Source organism: Hydra vulgaris, chromosome 05, assembly GCF_038396675.1.
Source record: "Hydra vulgaris chromosome 05, alternate assembly HydraT2T_AEP".
Classification (NCBI taxonomy): Eukaryota; Metazoa; Cnidaria; class Hydrozoa; order Anthoathecata; family Hydridae; genus Hydra; species Hydra vulgaris.
In genome coordinates, this window is record NC_088924.1 from 1,066,695 (window position 1) to 1,082,606 (window position 15,912).

Sequence of the window (15,912 nt, forward strand, 5' to 3'; positions counted from 1 at the left end):
CATTTTATTTGCAGGTGACTCCAATTTTTTTAACGTCATAAAAATAATGAAACTCTTTTTAAAGTAGAAAACGGGTAATTTAATAAATACTATAAAGGTTTCATTGACTTACAACTACAAACCTAATCCATTAAATCCTACGCTTTAACATTTCAGTTTTGCTTTATCATTTCAATTTGTTGCTTTATCATTTTGTTTGCATTATCTTTATATGCTTAGTAACTTCTAATAGACTTATATGTAAATCTTAAATATTAATTTATGAAGTATGATATTAAACAATCCTGCAAACTTTGCAAAAAAAATCTAAAAACCATAGAGTCGTCCAATGTGACTGCTTCTTTTCTCGGATTCACACAAAGTGCAATCTAATCAATAAGCATACATAAAACATTATCTCCAATGACTCTTTAGAATGGTATTGCTTTGACTGTATTTCCAAAAATATACCATTTAGTACCCTTTCCGATCAAGAACTTAAGCTTACACTTTCATGCAAGAATCTTCCACAAAAGTTATTAAAATCTCTTGAATCTCCTGCTCGCCTAAAAAGTCTATATAGAGATATAAGTAATGTATTAGGTTGCTGCAAAAATAATCTCGTTTTTCATATTTTATATTTTTGGATGAATTTTTGAATAAATTTATTATTGGCAGATGTCATGCTATATGTTATTTAAAAGCGCGTTTTTCGCTTGATCTAGTTATCGTATTGGTTTTATTTTATAATAATTTAGTCATTTTTTACAGGACGTCAAATCTATCATGGACAAGAGACAAATTCGCACGATTTTTCTGTTCCAGTTCAAGATGGGCCGAAAAGCTGCCGAGACAGCTCGCGATATCAACACTGCATTTGGCCCAGAAACCACTAACGAACGTATGGCACAGTGGTGGTTCAAAAAATTCCGCAGCGGTGAGGAGAGCCTTGAAGATGAAGAGGGTCGCGGACGCCCGTCTGAGATTGATGACGATCAATTGAGAGCCTTAATCGAAGCCGACCCGCGCAAAACCATACGAGAGGTTGCGGAGGAACTCAACGTTCATAACTCAACAGTTGATCGCCACTTGAAGCAAATAGGAAAGTCAAAAAAGCTTAGCAAATGGGTGCCGCACGAACTGAACGAAAATCAAAAAAATCGTCGTTTTGAGGTATTGTCTGCTCTTCTTCAGCGCAACAAAAACGATCCGTTTCTCGACCGGATCGTGACGTGTGATGAGAAATGGATCCTCTACGACAACCGACGACGTTCCGCGCAGTGGTTGGACCGCGATGAGGCCCCACAGCACTTCCCGAAGCCGAATCTCCACCAAAAGAAGGTTATGGTGACTGTTTGGTGGTCTGCAGCCGGTCTCATCCATCACAGCTTCCTGAATCCTGGCGAGACGATTACGGTAGAGAAGTACTGCCAGCAAATTGACGAAATGCATCAAAAGCTCCGATGTATGTGCCCGAGATTGGTCAATATGAAGGGACCAATTCTCCTCCACGACAACGCCCGGCCGCACGTCGCACAACCGAACCTGCAGAAGTTGAACGCATTGGGCTACGAAACTCTGCCTCATCCACCATACTCACCGGACATCTCGCCCACCGACCACTTTTTCAAGCATCTTGACAACTTCCTCCACGAGAAATGCTTCAAAAGCCGAGACGATGTCAAAACGACCTTTGATGACTTCATCGCTTCCAGGACTTCGGAGTTTTATGCTACCGGCATAAATAAACTTGTTTCTCGTTGGCAAAAATGTGTTGATTGTATTGGTTCTTATTTCGATTAATAAAGTTTATTCTATGCTGAGTTATGTTTGTTCAAAGTTAACTTTTGAAAAACGAGACTATTTTTGCAGCAACCTAATATATAATCTAACTATTAATTGTAAATATCTTGATGTTGCTGAATTCAATAGTTCTTTAAACCCTGATACTGATATATATCTTCATCTCAATAATTCTTCCTTACCACGACATATCGACAATCTCTGTAGCCTCCGTAGGCACTCTTAACACTTCCCCTATAGCGATAGGAATTACTGAATTAGATTTTTATATAAAAGACTCAAATATTACTGATATTACCATAAATGGATTTAATATGGAACATTGACCTACTGAGTCAAAAAAAGGTGAGGCTTTTCTTTATCTATGCCTCAAAATTTCTTGAACCAATTTTTGTTGAAGCTATCAACCCCCATACAACCAATACTTTTATTGGATGCATATATCGTCACTTAACTTTAAATCCAAAAGAATTTATTGCAAACCATTCAACACCTTTACTTGAGAAACTAAGTTATGAAAATAAAAACATTATATTAATGGGTGATTTCAGCATAGATTTAATTAATTATAGAGAATCTCCTATTGTTTCAGAGTATCTCCAAACATTATGTTCTTGCTCGGTTCTCCCAACCATTACACTTCTAACACGAATAACTTCAAAAACCAAAATTTATTATGGATAATATTTTAATAAACTCCTATTCTCCTGAAACAATCTCTGGCAATTTAACAGCTTTTATATCAGACCACATGGTCCACTTCTTCTGTATTCCTGGTATTACACTAAAAAAAAAGAGTATAAAAATCTCTAGAAGATGCTTCAAAAACTTTGATACTAACACCTTTATACAAGATATATCTAGTATAAATTGGGAGGTGCAAATATAAACGACGATGTAAATAAAACAATAATAAGTTTTTTAAATACATTTGAAAAAGTTCTAGACAGACATGCTCCATACAAAGTTTTAACAAAAAAACAAATTGAACTTAAATCTAAACCATAAATAAACGCTGGTATTCTTAAATCCATCTCAACGAAAAACGTCATTTATAAAAAATTTGTTAAATTAAACAATACTAATACAATAAGTCTACTCTTTGATAAATTTAGGTTATATAGAAATAAAATAAGTAACTTACTTAAACAATCCAAAAAAATGTATTATATTTCCTTTTTCAACAACAACCTAAACAGCATTAAGAGAACTTGGAAAGGAATAAAAGAAATTATCAACATCAGATCTACTATATACAATAACTCTTTCAACCTCAAAATAAATGATAAAGTCATCTCTGATCCAACCACAGTTGATAATATTTTTAACAATTACTTTGCTAGTATCGTAGAGAATCTAATAAACAAAAAAATTATCCCTAAATATGTTTTTAGAGACTTTCTAAAAAATCCTAATGAAAATTCTTTTTCCTCTGAGTCAGTGACTGAAGTGAGGTATCGAGTCTCATAATGAAAATTCAAAATAAAAAAAGTCTGGGCCCAAACAGCCCTCCCACTTTTATTCTTAAGCTTATTCCAAACATAATCTCAAAGCTACTATCTATAATTAGGAAAAACTCATTTAGAAATGGAACTTTTCCAGATCTCTTTAAGATAGCTAATGTGACATTAATATATAAAAAAGGTTCTCTACTGGATTACTCTAATTATCGCCCAAGCTCTCTTGTCTCAAATATAAGCAAACTATTTAAAAAAAGCTATGCACAATAGGCTCTACAACTTTCTATAGAAATTCAAGTGTTTTTATAAAAATCTGTATGGGTTTAGAAACAATCATTCAACAACTCATGCACTAATTGATATAACTGAAAAAATTAGAACAGCTTTGGACAATAAATTATTTGCATGTGGTGTTTTTGTTGATCTCCAGAAAGCCTTTAATACAGTTGATTATTCCATTCTAATCAGAAAGTTGAAGTACTACAGTATTAGAGGCACAACACTCCAATGGTTTTCTACTTATCTTCAAAATAGAACACAGTTTGTTTCTATTAATGGAATAGAATCTGAATTAATAAAATCAACAAATGGTGTCCCACAAGGCTCTGTATTAGTATCATTGCCTTTCTTTCTCTTTATTAATGATCTTAATACCCCTCTGAAGTTTTCCACTACATACCACTTTGCTGATGACACCAATGTGCTTTTAATAAACAAATCACTTAAAAAGATAAACAAAAATATAAACCACGGCTTAGCGAATCTACTCCAGTGGCTTCTATCCAATAAATTATTACTTAATGCCCAAAAAACTGAAAATATTATCTTTAAATCAAGTCAAAAAAAAATTAAAAAGCACCTGAATTTCAGATTAAGTGGTCAAAAAATAAATACTGTGAATTTTATCAAGTATCTTGGTATCAAAATTGATTCTAATTTAAGTTTTGCATCCCATCTTCAAGACTTATCACTGAAACTAAGCAGATCCAGCACAATCTATCCACTCTTAAAAGATTATCTCACCTCCAAAATAAAGCCCTAAAAATAATCTATTTTTAGCATTTTAACTCTGACCCAAATATCCTTTACTACATATCAAAGATAATTAAGTTAAAAGACCTTATTCAACACTCCAACTGTTTGTTTGTTTGGAAACAGCAACACAAAACCTTACTTCCTCTATTTAATGATTTTTTTACTTTTTAGCTGATCGAAGTTGGTAACGAGTATTTTTAAAAAAAAAATACTCGTTACCAACTTCGATCAGCTAAAAGCTTCAAATTATCTATACCTAAACATTAGAACTGTTTGTTATGGACATGAATCGATTAAATATCAGAGCATATGCACATGAAATCCCCTCACAGTTAAAATCTCTCCCGACATTTTCCAAATTCAAAAACAGTCTATTATTTTTTATTAAACAAGTATTCTTAATAATTTCTATACTACTCTACTGCTAACTATCTACTATCCATCTTAACCTTATTCGCTTCAATGCTAGTCTATAATTACTAATACTTCTTTTCTACTTTCTTCATTTCGATGATTTATTACTACTTATATTTACTCCTTCTTGACTTTTCTCAAATTAATATCACTATTCTATTTCCAACTTTCACTATTATAAATATTGCTATTTTTTATTATTGTTATTATTATTATTGTTGCTATTGTTGTTATTACTAATAATATTATTTTTATTATTATTAATAGAATTGCTATTTTTATTGTAAGTATTATTATTATTTTGATTGTTATTACTAATAACTGGAGTTTTTATTATTATTGTCTACTACTATTACTGATACTTATATTCCAATATTATTTACAATGTTGTTACTGTATAGTATTACAATCTACTTTTCTTTTATTGCTATATTTTAATTAGGTATATAAAAGTCTTTTATTCTTGATAGATGTATAAAAGTAATTTGAATTTTGTCCTAAATTTATCAAACTTCTTACTTAATTATTATTCCATAAAGTTTTGGGTTTTTTAGTTTGGTGTTTTAGTTTCTTATTATGGTGTTTACTTAAAATTAGTATTTGTACTATATGTAAATATTCCATGAAATGTAAAAAATCTATTTCAGAGTACATTTGATTTGATTTGATTTATAAAACAAACTTTGAATGTTCATAAAACTAAATAATCTTTATTCCACAAACCAAACAAAAAAAAATACATTTCATTTTACTATATAATCTTGTAACAAAAAAAAAATCAAAAGACAAACATCCATAACTTTTTTTTAAATGAGTTTTAATGAAAACTTACGATGAAAACTTCAAATAAAGTATAAAGAAAATAAAATTAGCCTAGACTTAAAATTAGCACAAACTATAGCATGACTGAAATTTAAAGTCCTAAATAAGTTTATACTGTTCTTTTATATATTGTTGCTTAACCAGCAGCAACAATGTGAGTACAAGTGTTAATCACATTATATATTGTTGCTTAACCTGCAGCAACAATGTGAGTACAAGTGTTAATCACATTATATATTGTTGCTTAACCTGCAGCAACAATGTGAGTACAAGTGTTAATCACATTATATATTGTTGCTTAACCTGCAGCAACAATGTGAGTACAAGTGTTAATCACATTATATATTGTTGCTTAACCTGCAGCAACAATGTGAGTACAAGTGTTAATCACATTATATATTGTTGCTTAACCTGCAGCAACAATGTGAGTACAAGTGTTAATCACATTATATATTGTTGCTTAACCTGCAGCAACAATGTGAGTACAAGTGTTAATCACATTAGGCTTTTAATATTTTATAGAAAATAAAAACATACTTTTAAAGTTGTACTTGGAGCTGGTAGAACTGAGTCTTGTGAACCTTGTTTACGTTTGTGAGCCTCTTTTAAGTTTGCAAGCCTCGTTAACGTTTGTAAAGCTCTGTTAAGTTTGTGAGATGTCTTTTCCCCAATGTGGAAAATTTTTTGAAGCTCCTCAAGTTGTGGAAAAACAAGTAATACCATTTATCTCCAGAAATTATACTAATTTTCCTTAGTCCTCAATTACAGTATAAGTAAAAATAAAAAAACTCATTTTTTTTATTTTTACTTATACTTTTATATTTCATAATTTTTATTTTCAAAGAATACTCCTAGGTACTCTTAGACAGGTGAATAGCAGCTAAAGTGGTTTAATCATTTTTAATTTCAAAGTAAAAATCTTAACAGTCCTCAACTGCACTATCCTCACAACTGTGCTATCCTCACAACTTAAAATAAAATCTGCATAAAATCTAGAGCAAGAGGTATCAAATTATTTTTTTCATGGAGTAGGTCTCTTAGCATAGTCTGCAATCCATCAAATCCTCTTTGTCATCTAGTCTTTTAATTGTACGGTAAAAATGTACGGTAACAATGTATGGTCTTCCAATTTGCTTTCGGGTGATCTAGTTTTATTAAGTAAAACTTCTGCAAAAAGAATTTTTGGCATTGATATTATTTAAAGGACTTTATTACAAAGCAGCCCACTCTTTTTATCTTTTAAATCTTCTCTTTTCATATTATTTAAATCATTGGGAAAAAATTTTTAATAACTTATGTGGCAACAATTTTAAATAAAATATGAAAGTATTTTGAAAGTTGGAGTATTGTAAACTTAAATTATATGATCTATGAAATAATATAACCTCTATGGCTGAGCAAGAAATAAATAACCAGTATATATATATATATATATATATATATATATATATATATATATATATATATATATATATATATATATATATATATATATATATATATATATAAATATATATATATATACAGTGCTCGAAGTGAGGCGGGATGGGGCGGGATGGGGCGGGATGCCATCCCGTTACCTTTTTAAATTTTGAAAACCATCCCACTCCTTTATTAATGCATATTTTGGGGTGGGATGCCATCCCGGTACATAAAAAATAAATGGAAATTTTATTTTTTACTTTTCTCCTATAAATAAACTTGTAAAAACAATTATAAAGTTTGCGGCAATATGCGAATTTAAATGAACTAAAGTCTCAGCTGTTATTTAAAAATTTGCGGTAGAAAGTTTAAAAACTAAATCGATAATTATAAAACATTGCGTCTTTTCTTTTGTATTTTAAATAAAAAGTTACCAAGCAACAAAAAGCGACATTTTTTTCATTAAAGTATCATTAGAGTTTTTTTTTGGTAAAATAAAATATAGTACACAGTAGATTTACTCAACATTAAATGTTATGATTTAAAAAAAATTTACTTATTATAAATATAGATAAATGGCTAGCAAGCGGAAGGAAAAGAAAGTTAAGCAGTGATAGTTCTAAAAATAGTTTGGAAAATGACACAGAAATAAATAAAGAAGTGACAGATTTTTCGAGTATTGAAACTTGCCAATCCTTTCCTCAATGTGATGGTATTTTTCCAGATTACTGGTCTGATTTACAGTGGAAGGAGAAATTAAAAACATTTGACTGGTTGACAGTTTCATTAATAGGTCTTGGTTGTTCTGTTTGTAAGTCAGCAAATAATTTAGGTGCCGAAAAATCTTAAGGAATAAAATTTGCTAGCGAGTGGACGCTTGGCAACGTTAAGGAGTATGGCGAAACAAAAGAAAAAAAACAACATTCAATGAGGAAAAAACTTTCAAGCCATAAACTATCAGTTGCACAAGAAAAGGCTTGTAAAATTATTTCTCAATCCAAAAAAAAACTTCATAGAGATGTTTAGTTCAAAAATGCAGATCAATCAGCACGAAACTACCTACCGCATATTTCGCACTGTTTATCACATTGCAAAAATGAATCGTCCATTTTCTGATTTGAAGGAACTAATATTAATACAGGTAGAAAATGGTTTAGACATGGGACGTATTTTACAATCTGATCACGCATGCGCTGATATTGTTTATCACATTTCAAATGAAATACGCACTAAGCTTGTAAAATATAATCTTCATAACGATAATAAAGTAGGGTTTATGATAGACGAATCTACCACGATGAGCAAAAAGTCTGCTCTATCAATCTGCTTGAGAGTGAACATTCCAGAAATAAATATTGTCAATAGTATTTATTTTGATCTTATCGAATTAACAAATACAGAAGTCTCGTCTATTGCAAACTCTTTTATATGTGCTTTACACGATTTTGGTTTTGACAACAACTTTTTATTAAGTAATTGGGTGTCTTTTGCATGTGATGGTGCTTCTAATATGCTTGGCAAAAAGGCAGGCGTGGCCCAGTTACTTTTGAATCAGTTTCCTAATTTGATTTTATGGCATTGTAGCAATCACCGATTAGAGTTAGTAGTAAATGATGTTGTGCACGATATCTTACCAATTTGTCACATGAAAAGCTTTTTTGATAAATTATATTCTATTTACAGTGCATCTCCTAAAAACAAAAAAGAACTGGAAACTGTTGCTATGGCTTTAAGTGTAAAACTAAATTCCATTGGACGAATTCTAGGCAATAGATGGGTGTCGTCTAGCGCTCGATCTGTGATGGCTGTTTGGAATAATTATGCAGCATTGTATCAACATTTTCATGAATCTTCATTGGATTTAAGGCGTAATGGAGGAGATAAAGCCCAATATGCAGGTCTTAAAAATAAATTATGTGATATCAATTTCATACTCAACATGGGACTAATGCTAGATGCTTTAATAGAACTAGAACATCTTTCTAAAAAATTACAAGATAGGCAAACTTCTTTACCTGATGCACATCAGCTTATCACCATAAAATACCATATATTTCAATCAATGAGAAATAATTCAGGTGAATATTATTTGCAAACGCAGCTTGCAGCAGAAAAGTTTGAATTTAAAGGCGTCAAACTACAGATCGGAAAAGTTTCTAAAATTAATCAAAATGAATTTTTTAGTAAACTAAGTGAAAATCTTGATTCTAGAATGTTTACAACTAGAGCTGCGCATAAATCTTTACAAGACAAAGAAAATGATCTAAACAAAGAAAAATACGATAATTTAATAAAAAATTTACAAATTTTGGATAAGCCACAATGGTTTGAAGACCAAGATCCATGCTTTGGAGATAACGATATTAGACAATTAGCAAAAACTTTAAATATTTGTGAAATTATGGCAGTCCAAGGGTTTCGTGAATACATTTCCACTGGTGACTGTAATAAAACCCCTAATGATCTTCAGCCTCTGAGAACTGGCATAAATACCTTGATTGTTTCAACAGCTGAATGTGAGCGTTCTTTTTCTACTATGAATATAATCTTATCTTCCTTGCGAAACTCTTTATTAATAAAAACTGTGTCGAGTTTAATGTTCATTTCATTAGTAGGTCAACCAATTACGCATTTCGATCCAAAGGATTATCTCATTAAGTGGTTTGGGAATTATGAAGCGCCGGCATTAAAGTCTATAAATGAAAGTGAAACTGAAAGTGAAAGTGAAAATGAAAGTAAAGATATTCCAAAATGTTTCTCTTTCATTTCCACCGAATTTTTTTTCATTTAAAAATTGGCAAATACAAAAAACTAAGACTTGTTTAAAAATAAAATGTTTAAATATACCATCGTCTTTTGATTGCTAAATGACGTTTGATGTGAAACTCAACTCAATATTTTACGGTGACAGTCTCTTAAGAATATAACAGACCTCAAGTTGTTTTTTTAATATAGGTTTTTTACTATAGGGATACTCTAGGGATTTAAAATTCCTTTATTTAATCAACACGTATATATATATATATATATATATATATATAGATATATATATATATATATATATATATATATATATATATATATATATATATATATATATATATAAATATATATATATAAATATATATATAAATATATATATATATATATATATATATATATATATATATATATATATATATATATAAATATATATATAAATATATATATATATATATATATATATATATATATATATATATATATATATATATATATATATATACATATATATATATATATATATATATATATACATATATATATATACAGTGGCGAATCCAGCATTTTTTAATCTTTAAAATAGCTAACTTCCAGACATGGAGCTAACTCTAAACATTTATATGTTTATACTTATATAAAATAATGAGGGTTTTCAAAAAATTGCGATGATTGGAGGCTGGGAACAAAAAAGCCCCAAAATTTTTGCAACACCTGCCCCAAACGTGAGAGCAACAAAATGATGAAATATTTTTTTGTACTATTCTCAACTAGACTTATATTCATGAATAATTTTTAAGTTTCATTGTATTATCTCTAAGCGTTCAAAAATTATGACCATGTAAAATTACAACCCCCTCAAACTGAGGGGGAATCCAATCATTGCAAATTTTTGCAAACCCTTATTATTTGACATAAGTATAAACATATAAATGTTTGGAGTTAGCTCTATGTCTGAAAGTTAGCTCAAAAATCAAAAAATGCTGGATTCGCCACTGATATATATATATATATGTATATATATATATATATATATATATATATATATATATATATATATATATATATATATATATATATATATATATATATATATATACATATATATATATATACATATATATATATATATATATATATATATATATATATATATATATATATATGGGTTGGTTTTTTGCTGCGATGATGCATTTATCTTAATATATATAAAGGGCAATGTGTGTGTGTTTGTTTGTTTGTTCTCTATAGAAATCCAAACCGCCGGACCGATCTCGATGAAATTTGGCATGGGGGTAGTCCTCGTGGGGGAAAAGGTTCTTAGCTGGGTTTTGACTCCGTACCCCGACCCCCGGGGTCAGGGGGGACCATTTTTTGGGCCCATTTTTGGGCCCATTTTTGTGTACAGATATCAGGTAAGCCAGTTTAAATATTGGCCCGGGCAACGCCAGGTAACTCCAGCTAGTATATAATATTTTATGATTTGCACTTACCATTCAGGGGGCATTCTGCTTTTTTTCGACAGTTGCATTTTGGATCATTATTTTCAATTCTAAGGAAGATTATTTATTTGTTGTGGTTTTTTATAATTTTTTCTATATTTTCAGTGCAACCCAGCAAAGTTTATATAGGATTAACGGAAGGTGAGTGGAAAACCAGATACAAAAACCGCAAATCATCATTCAACAATATTAAATACAAAAATTCGATCGCCCTTTCAAACTATGTCTGGGATTTAAAAAACAATTTTAATGAAACCCCTATGCAAACATGGTCTATTCTTAAATCAGTACCCCCTTACTCAAATATATCCAAAAGATGCCCACTATGTCTGTATGAGAAATTTACTATTATATCATATCCAAAACCTGAAGAACTGTTAAATAAGAGAACCGAAATTATATCAAAGTGCCGCCACGAAAATAAATTCTTATTAAAAAATCACAAAGCTCGCTACAAACCTGACTAACAACTATAAATAAAAATAACTATACTAATCTGCTCCATATATCTCAAGGCTAACTAATAAATTACTCACATACACAGCTTTTGTAATATATTTCATAATATTATGTATATTTTTATATCAATTTTAATTCTTATTTTCTTATTTTTATTTTATTATTTTTTAATACACAAATAATACACATTAACACATAAAAAATATTTTAAACAACATTAAACATATAACTATTTCACAATTATTAGCCAACTAAAAACAAATTAATATTATTATTGACCTAACTACTAATAAATTTCCGTCCCGCAACGATCTAAAATACAAATATAAACCGTAACGTCCACTAAACAAATCGTAGCAAAATTAAACTTTTACTATTTGCCTGATGATTGTGATAACACATGAAACTCAGAGTTGCAATATTAAATTATACAATAAACATTAGCATTTGGCTAATTCCTGGTACTGCGGGTAACAGTAACATATATAATATATATATATATATATATATATATATATATATATATATATATATATATATATATATATATATATACTAGCATGAGTTACCCGGCGTTGCCCGGGCCAATATTTAAACTGGCTTACCTGATATCTGTACACAAAAATGGGCCCAAAAAATGGGCCCCCTGACCCCGGGGTTAGGGGGGCCTATTTTTGGGCCCCCTGACCCCGGGGGCTGGGGTACGGGGTCAAAACCCAGCTAAGAACCTTCTCCCCCTCAAGGACTACCCCCATGCCAAATTTCATCGAGATCGGTCCGGCGGTTTGGATTTCTATAGAGAACAAACAAACAAACACACACACACACATTGCCCTTTATATATATAGAAGATATATATATATATAACACCTGTTCCATAAAATTTGAGCTTTACTTAGTGATAATTAATTAGTAAGTTTGATAAAATAATTAGTATTTAGTATCAAATTAAAGTTCTATCTTTCCTCTATCAATTAGTATATACAATTACGTACAATTTTTATATAGTATTTTAATTAGTATATACAGTACGTACAATTTTTATCAAAAAAGCATTAAAATGGAAAACACGTTGTTTGGAGCCATTTCAAGACGAAAGCATACTCAAAAACTACAATTTATAGATATATGAACAGTTGTGATCAAAATAAACCATTATATCCGATAGTTGGAAATGGAAGTGGGTCAACTTTTAATACTAAAAACAGCCCCATCTAATTAAGAAAAATGATTAACCATCGGTTAAAAGGTATGTTACTTTTAAAGACTGCTAGAAAGCTTAGTTATAGAAAAATACCATTAGACAAACATTAAAGTGCTTTAGTGCTTTTATACATATATATATATATATATATATATATATATATATATATATATATATATATATATATATATATATATATATATATATATATATATATACATATATTTATATATATATATATATATATATATATATATATATATATTATAAATATATATATATATATATATATTTATATATATAAACAAAAAAAAAGCCAGGCAGAACTCCTAAACAAAGACTTTGAGATCGCCGAAAATTTGGTCGACTTTAGTTAAAATAATGTGACCAAACTTGTCCTAAAACCAATGTTGGGTAGAGCCCTACAACCCATGTTGGGTAAAGCGCAATAACCAATGTTGGATAGAGCCCAACAACCAATGTTGGGTAGAGCGGGGCATAATGTGACAGTGGCACATAACTTGATAGTTATGCCTAAAGTCTTATATCTCAGCAAAAAATTACTTTTCAAAAATCTTTTTGGATAAAACATTTTAATTAATTATATTATATTAAAAATAATTGAAAAAGATAATTAATTATAGAAATATTTCATTTTAAATAATTTAGTTTATATTTTCAGGCAGCAATTTTTTATCTTCTTTTAAAATCTGGTTTTAAAAAAATATCTGTGAGTTTTTTGAGTAGTATTAACTTCAGTAAAATGACTTTGGTGGGGCATATTGGGACAACATACTATTTATATAAACAACTATGTTAACATTTCGTGATGCTGCTTACAGTTTGATGGTTTTATTTTGAATCAAAAATATTATTTTCATTATTTAGAAAAGTAATATTTGAAACAAACTCAAATAAATTGTTATAATTGTAACTTAACTTCGATTATTAATAGTGTTTAATGTAAACAACTATTAATAATCGAAATTAAGAAATTGTTTTTTTTTTTTTACTTTTTCTTATATCGATGAATTTTAGGAAATTTATAAGAACAGTTTTAACTATGATTAGTTTATCTGCAACTAGTATTTGTTTCTTAATTTTCCCTATACGCACCGCTCTACCCTAATTCATTTTGAAATGTTATGTAGTTGTTAAGGGTATACTACTGGTACGTTAATTAAAAAAATCATGAAATTGATGGGCTGCTAAGAGAAATAACGGATAATAAAGGTATGCTAATAACGTTGAAAAATGAAAACATACAGCTTTGGCCAAAAGTTTGGAACACCATTGCATTTTTGAAGGAAACGACACATTTTGTGTTATAACATAGCAGCATATATTTCATATAACTACCATAACAATACAAAATTAATCTACAGTCAGTAGGTCATTAAAAATCCACAGTTAGTATTTTTATATTGTCCTCGACTCTTCAGAACAGCTTCTATACGCTTGGGCATCGAGGTCACCAAATTCTCACAATACTGCTGACTCACTTCTGTCACCCATACACGCTTTATTATAACCTCTATTAATAGATCATTTTCTGACGTCGGTGCTTGCTCAGCAACATTTTATTTAATTAAGGTCCACATATAACTATTGCAAGGGTCTATAGAATCAAAAAACCGGAACCGGAAAAATAGGCATTGTTAATCTCAATCAATTGTAATAAAACTTCTAAACTATGCACAGTGGGCCAGGTGGTGGAAAAAAGTATGAAAATAACATTCTCAAAAACGATATTGTTATATATCATTTTAAAGCTTGAACATCCGGTTTTAAAATGTATATATTTCTACATAACTATCATGTCGTTTGCATTTTAAGCTGTTAATCAAGAATTTTTTTGTTTTTTTTTTTTAATTTTTTTTTAATTTTTTTAATTTAATAATATTTTTTGTGTTACTAATAAGCATAAAATTGTTATTAATTTTTAAAACTTCATTTTTTTATTGCATAATTAAATAAAACTTATCTATCAAATGAGCTATTGCAAACTTATTTTGCACGTATCAAATAAATTGATTTCTAATGACGGCGTATATAAAACACTTTTTTTAGTAAAAATTTCATTTAATTAATGAAACACTTTTGCGGTTCAGGGTGCTCCAAAAATTTGAGACTTGAAATATCTTGCCCAATATGTCCATTATTGATATAAATTTTACCTATTGTCGACGGATGTCAGCTGCGTCTCTATACGTGATTATTACGTTTCATCTTTGGGGGAGGGGGCCAACATTCTGGCTTTTTTTGGTGTTCCCAGGCTCCAATCATCACAATTTTCAAGCAAAACATCTTTTTTATTATTATATAAAATGAACATATAAGTACTTGGAGCTTGTTTCATATCTAACCGGATATGTCCAAATGTCTCATGAATTATATATTTTTTGCATTTGTAGGCTGAAAATGAAATATTTTGATATCTATGCATTTATTATGCATAAGCCTAATAATCTACAAATATCTGACTCTGGTACAGTGGATAAACCTTTTGATGCTATGAATTTGGATTGCAACAAGCAACAATTAGGAACTATAACAACGTTTCTACGAGATAAGTGGCGCAAGTCATATAGCAGTATGGCTCGATTTGAAGAAAAGAATAAAAAATGACTACGAAGCCATGTTCCTGTAGATTTAAATGTAACACTAATACATATTGGAAGACCAATTAAGGCAAGCTTTGATGACTATTCTACTAATACCAAAAAATATAAATTTGTGCACTTCACTTAAATGTATTCTGCTTCTGCGTTACAATTTGCTTCAGAAATTAAACGGAGAAAAGAAAATCCAATTGAAAAAACCTCAAAAAAAGATTGCAGAATGTCTAAAGATGAAGTTCTTTGTCTTCTTTTAGATGCTAAATTGACGAAAACATCCAACCAAGTTATTCGAAATCAAGCAGTTGAAAAGGGAGTTAATATATATCCTCCATATAATAATGTTTGGGATGCAAAGTTGCTATGTTATCCTATAGATATATCTGTCTCAGACTTTTCAGCTGAAATAAAACTGCAAGCTTTGGTGGATCATA

The 15,912-nt window shown here is 29.6% G+C and overlaps 2 protein-coding genes across 2 annotated transcripts; both read left to right on the top strand.

Annotated features, from left to right (window-relative positions):
- Positions 1–732: 732 nt before the first annotated feature.
- LOC136080085 (histone-lysine N-methyltransferase SETMAR-like) lies at positions 733–1,782 on the top strand (the record flags this gene model as incomplete). The annotated part of the gene is made up of 1 exon (XM_065796693.1): positions 733–1,782. A coding segment is annotated over one exon (1,050 nt), but the record flags the coding sequence as incomplete, so codon positions are not given.
- Positions 1,783–7,953: 6,171 nt separating this feature from the next.
- LOC136080086 (E3 SUMO-protein ligase KIAA1586-like) lies at positions 7,954–15,488 on the top strand. The gene is made up of 3 exons (XM_065796694.1): positions 7,954–9,688; positions 11,303–11,573; positions 15,275–15,488. The coding sequence occupies exons 1-3, from the start codon at positions 7,954–7,956 to the stop codon at positions 15,486–15,488; spliced, it is 2,220 nt and encodes a 739-aa protein (XP_065652766.1).
- Positions 15,489–15,912: the final 424 nt, after the last annotated feature.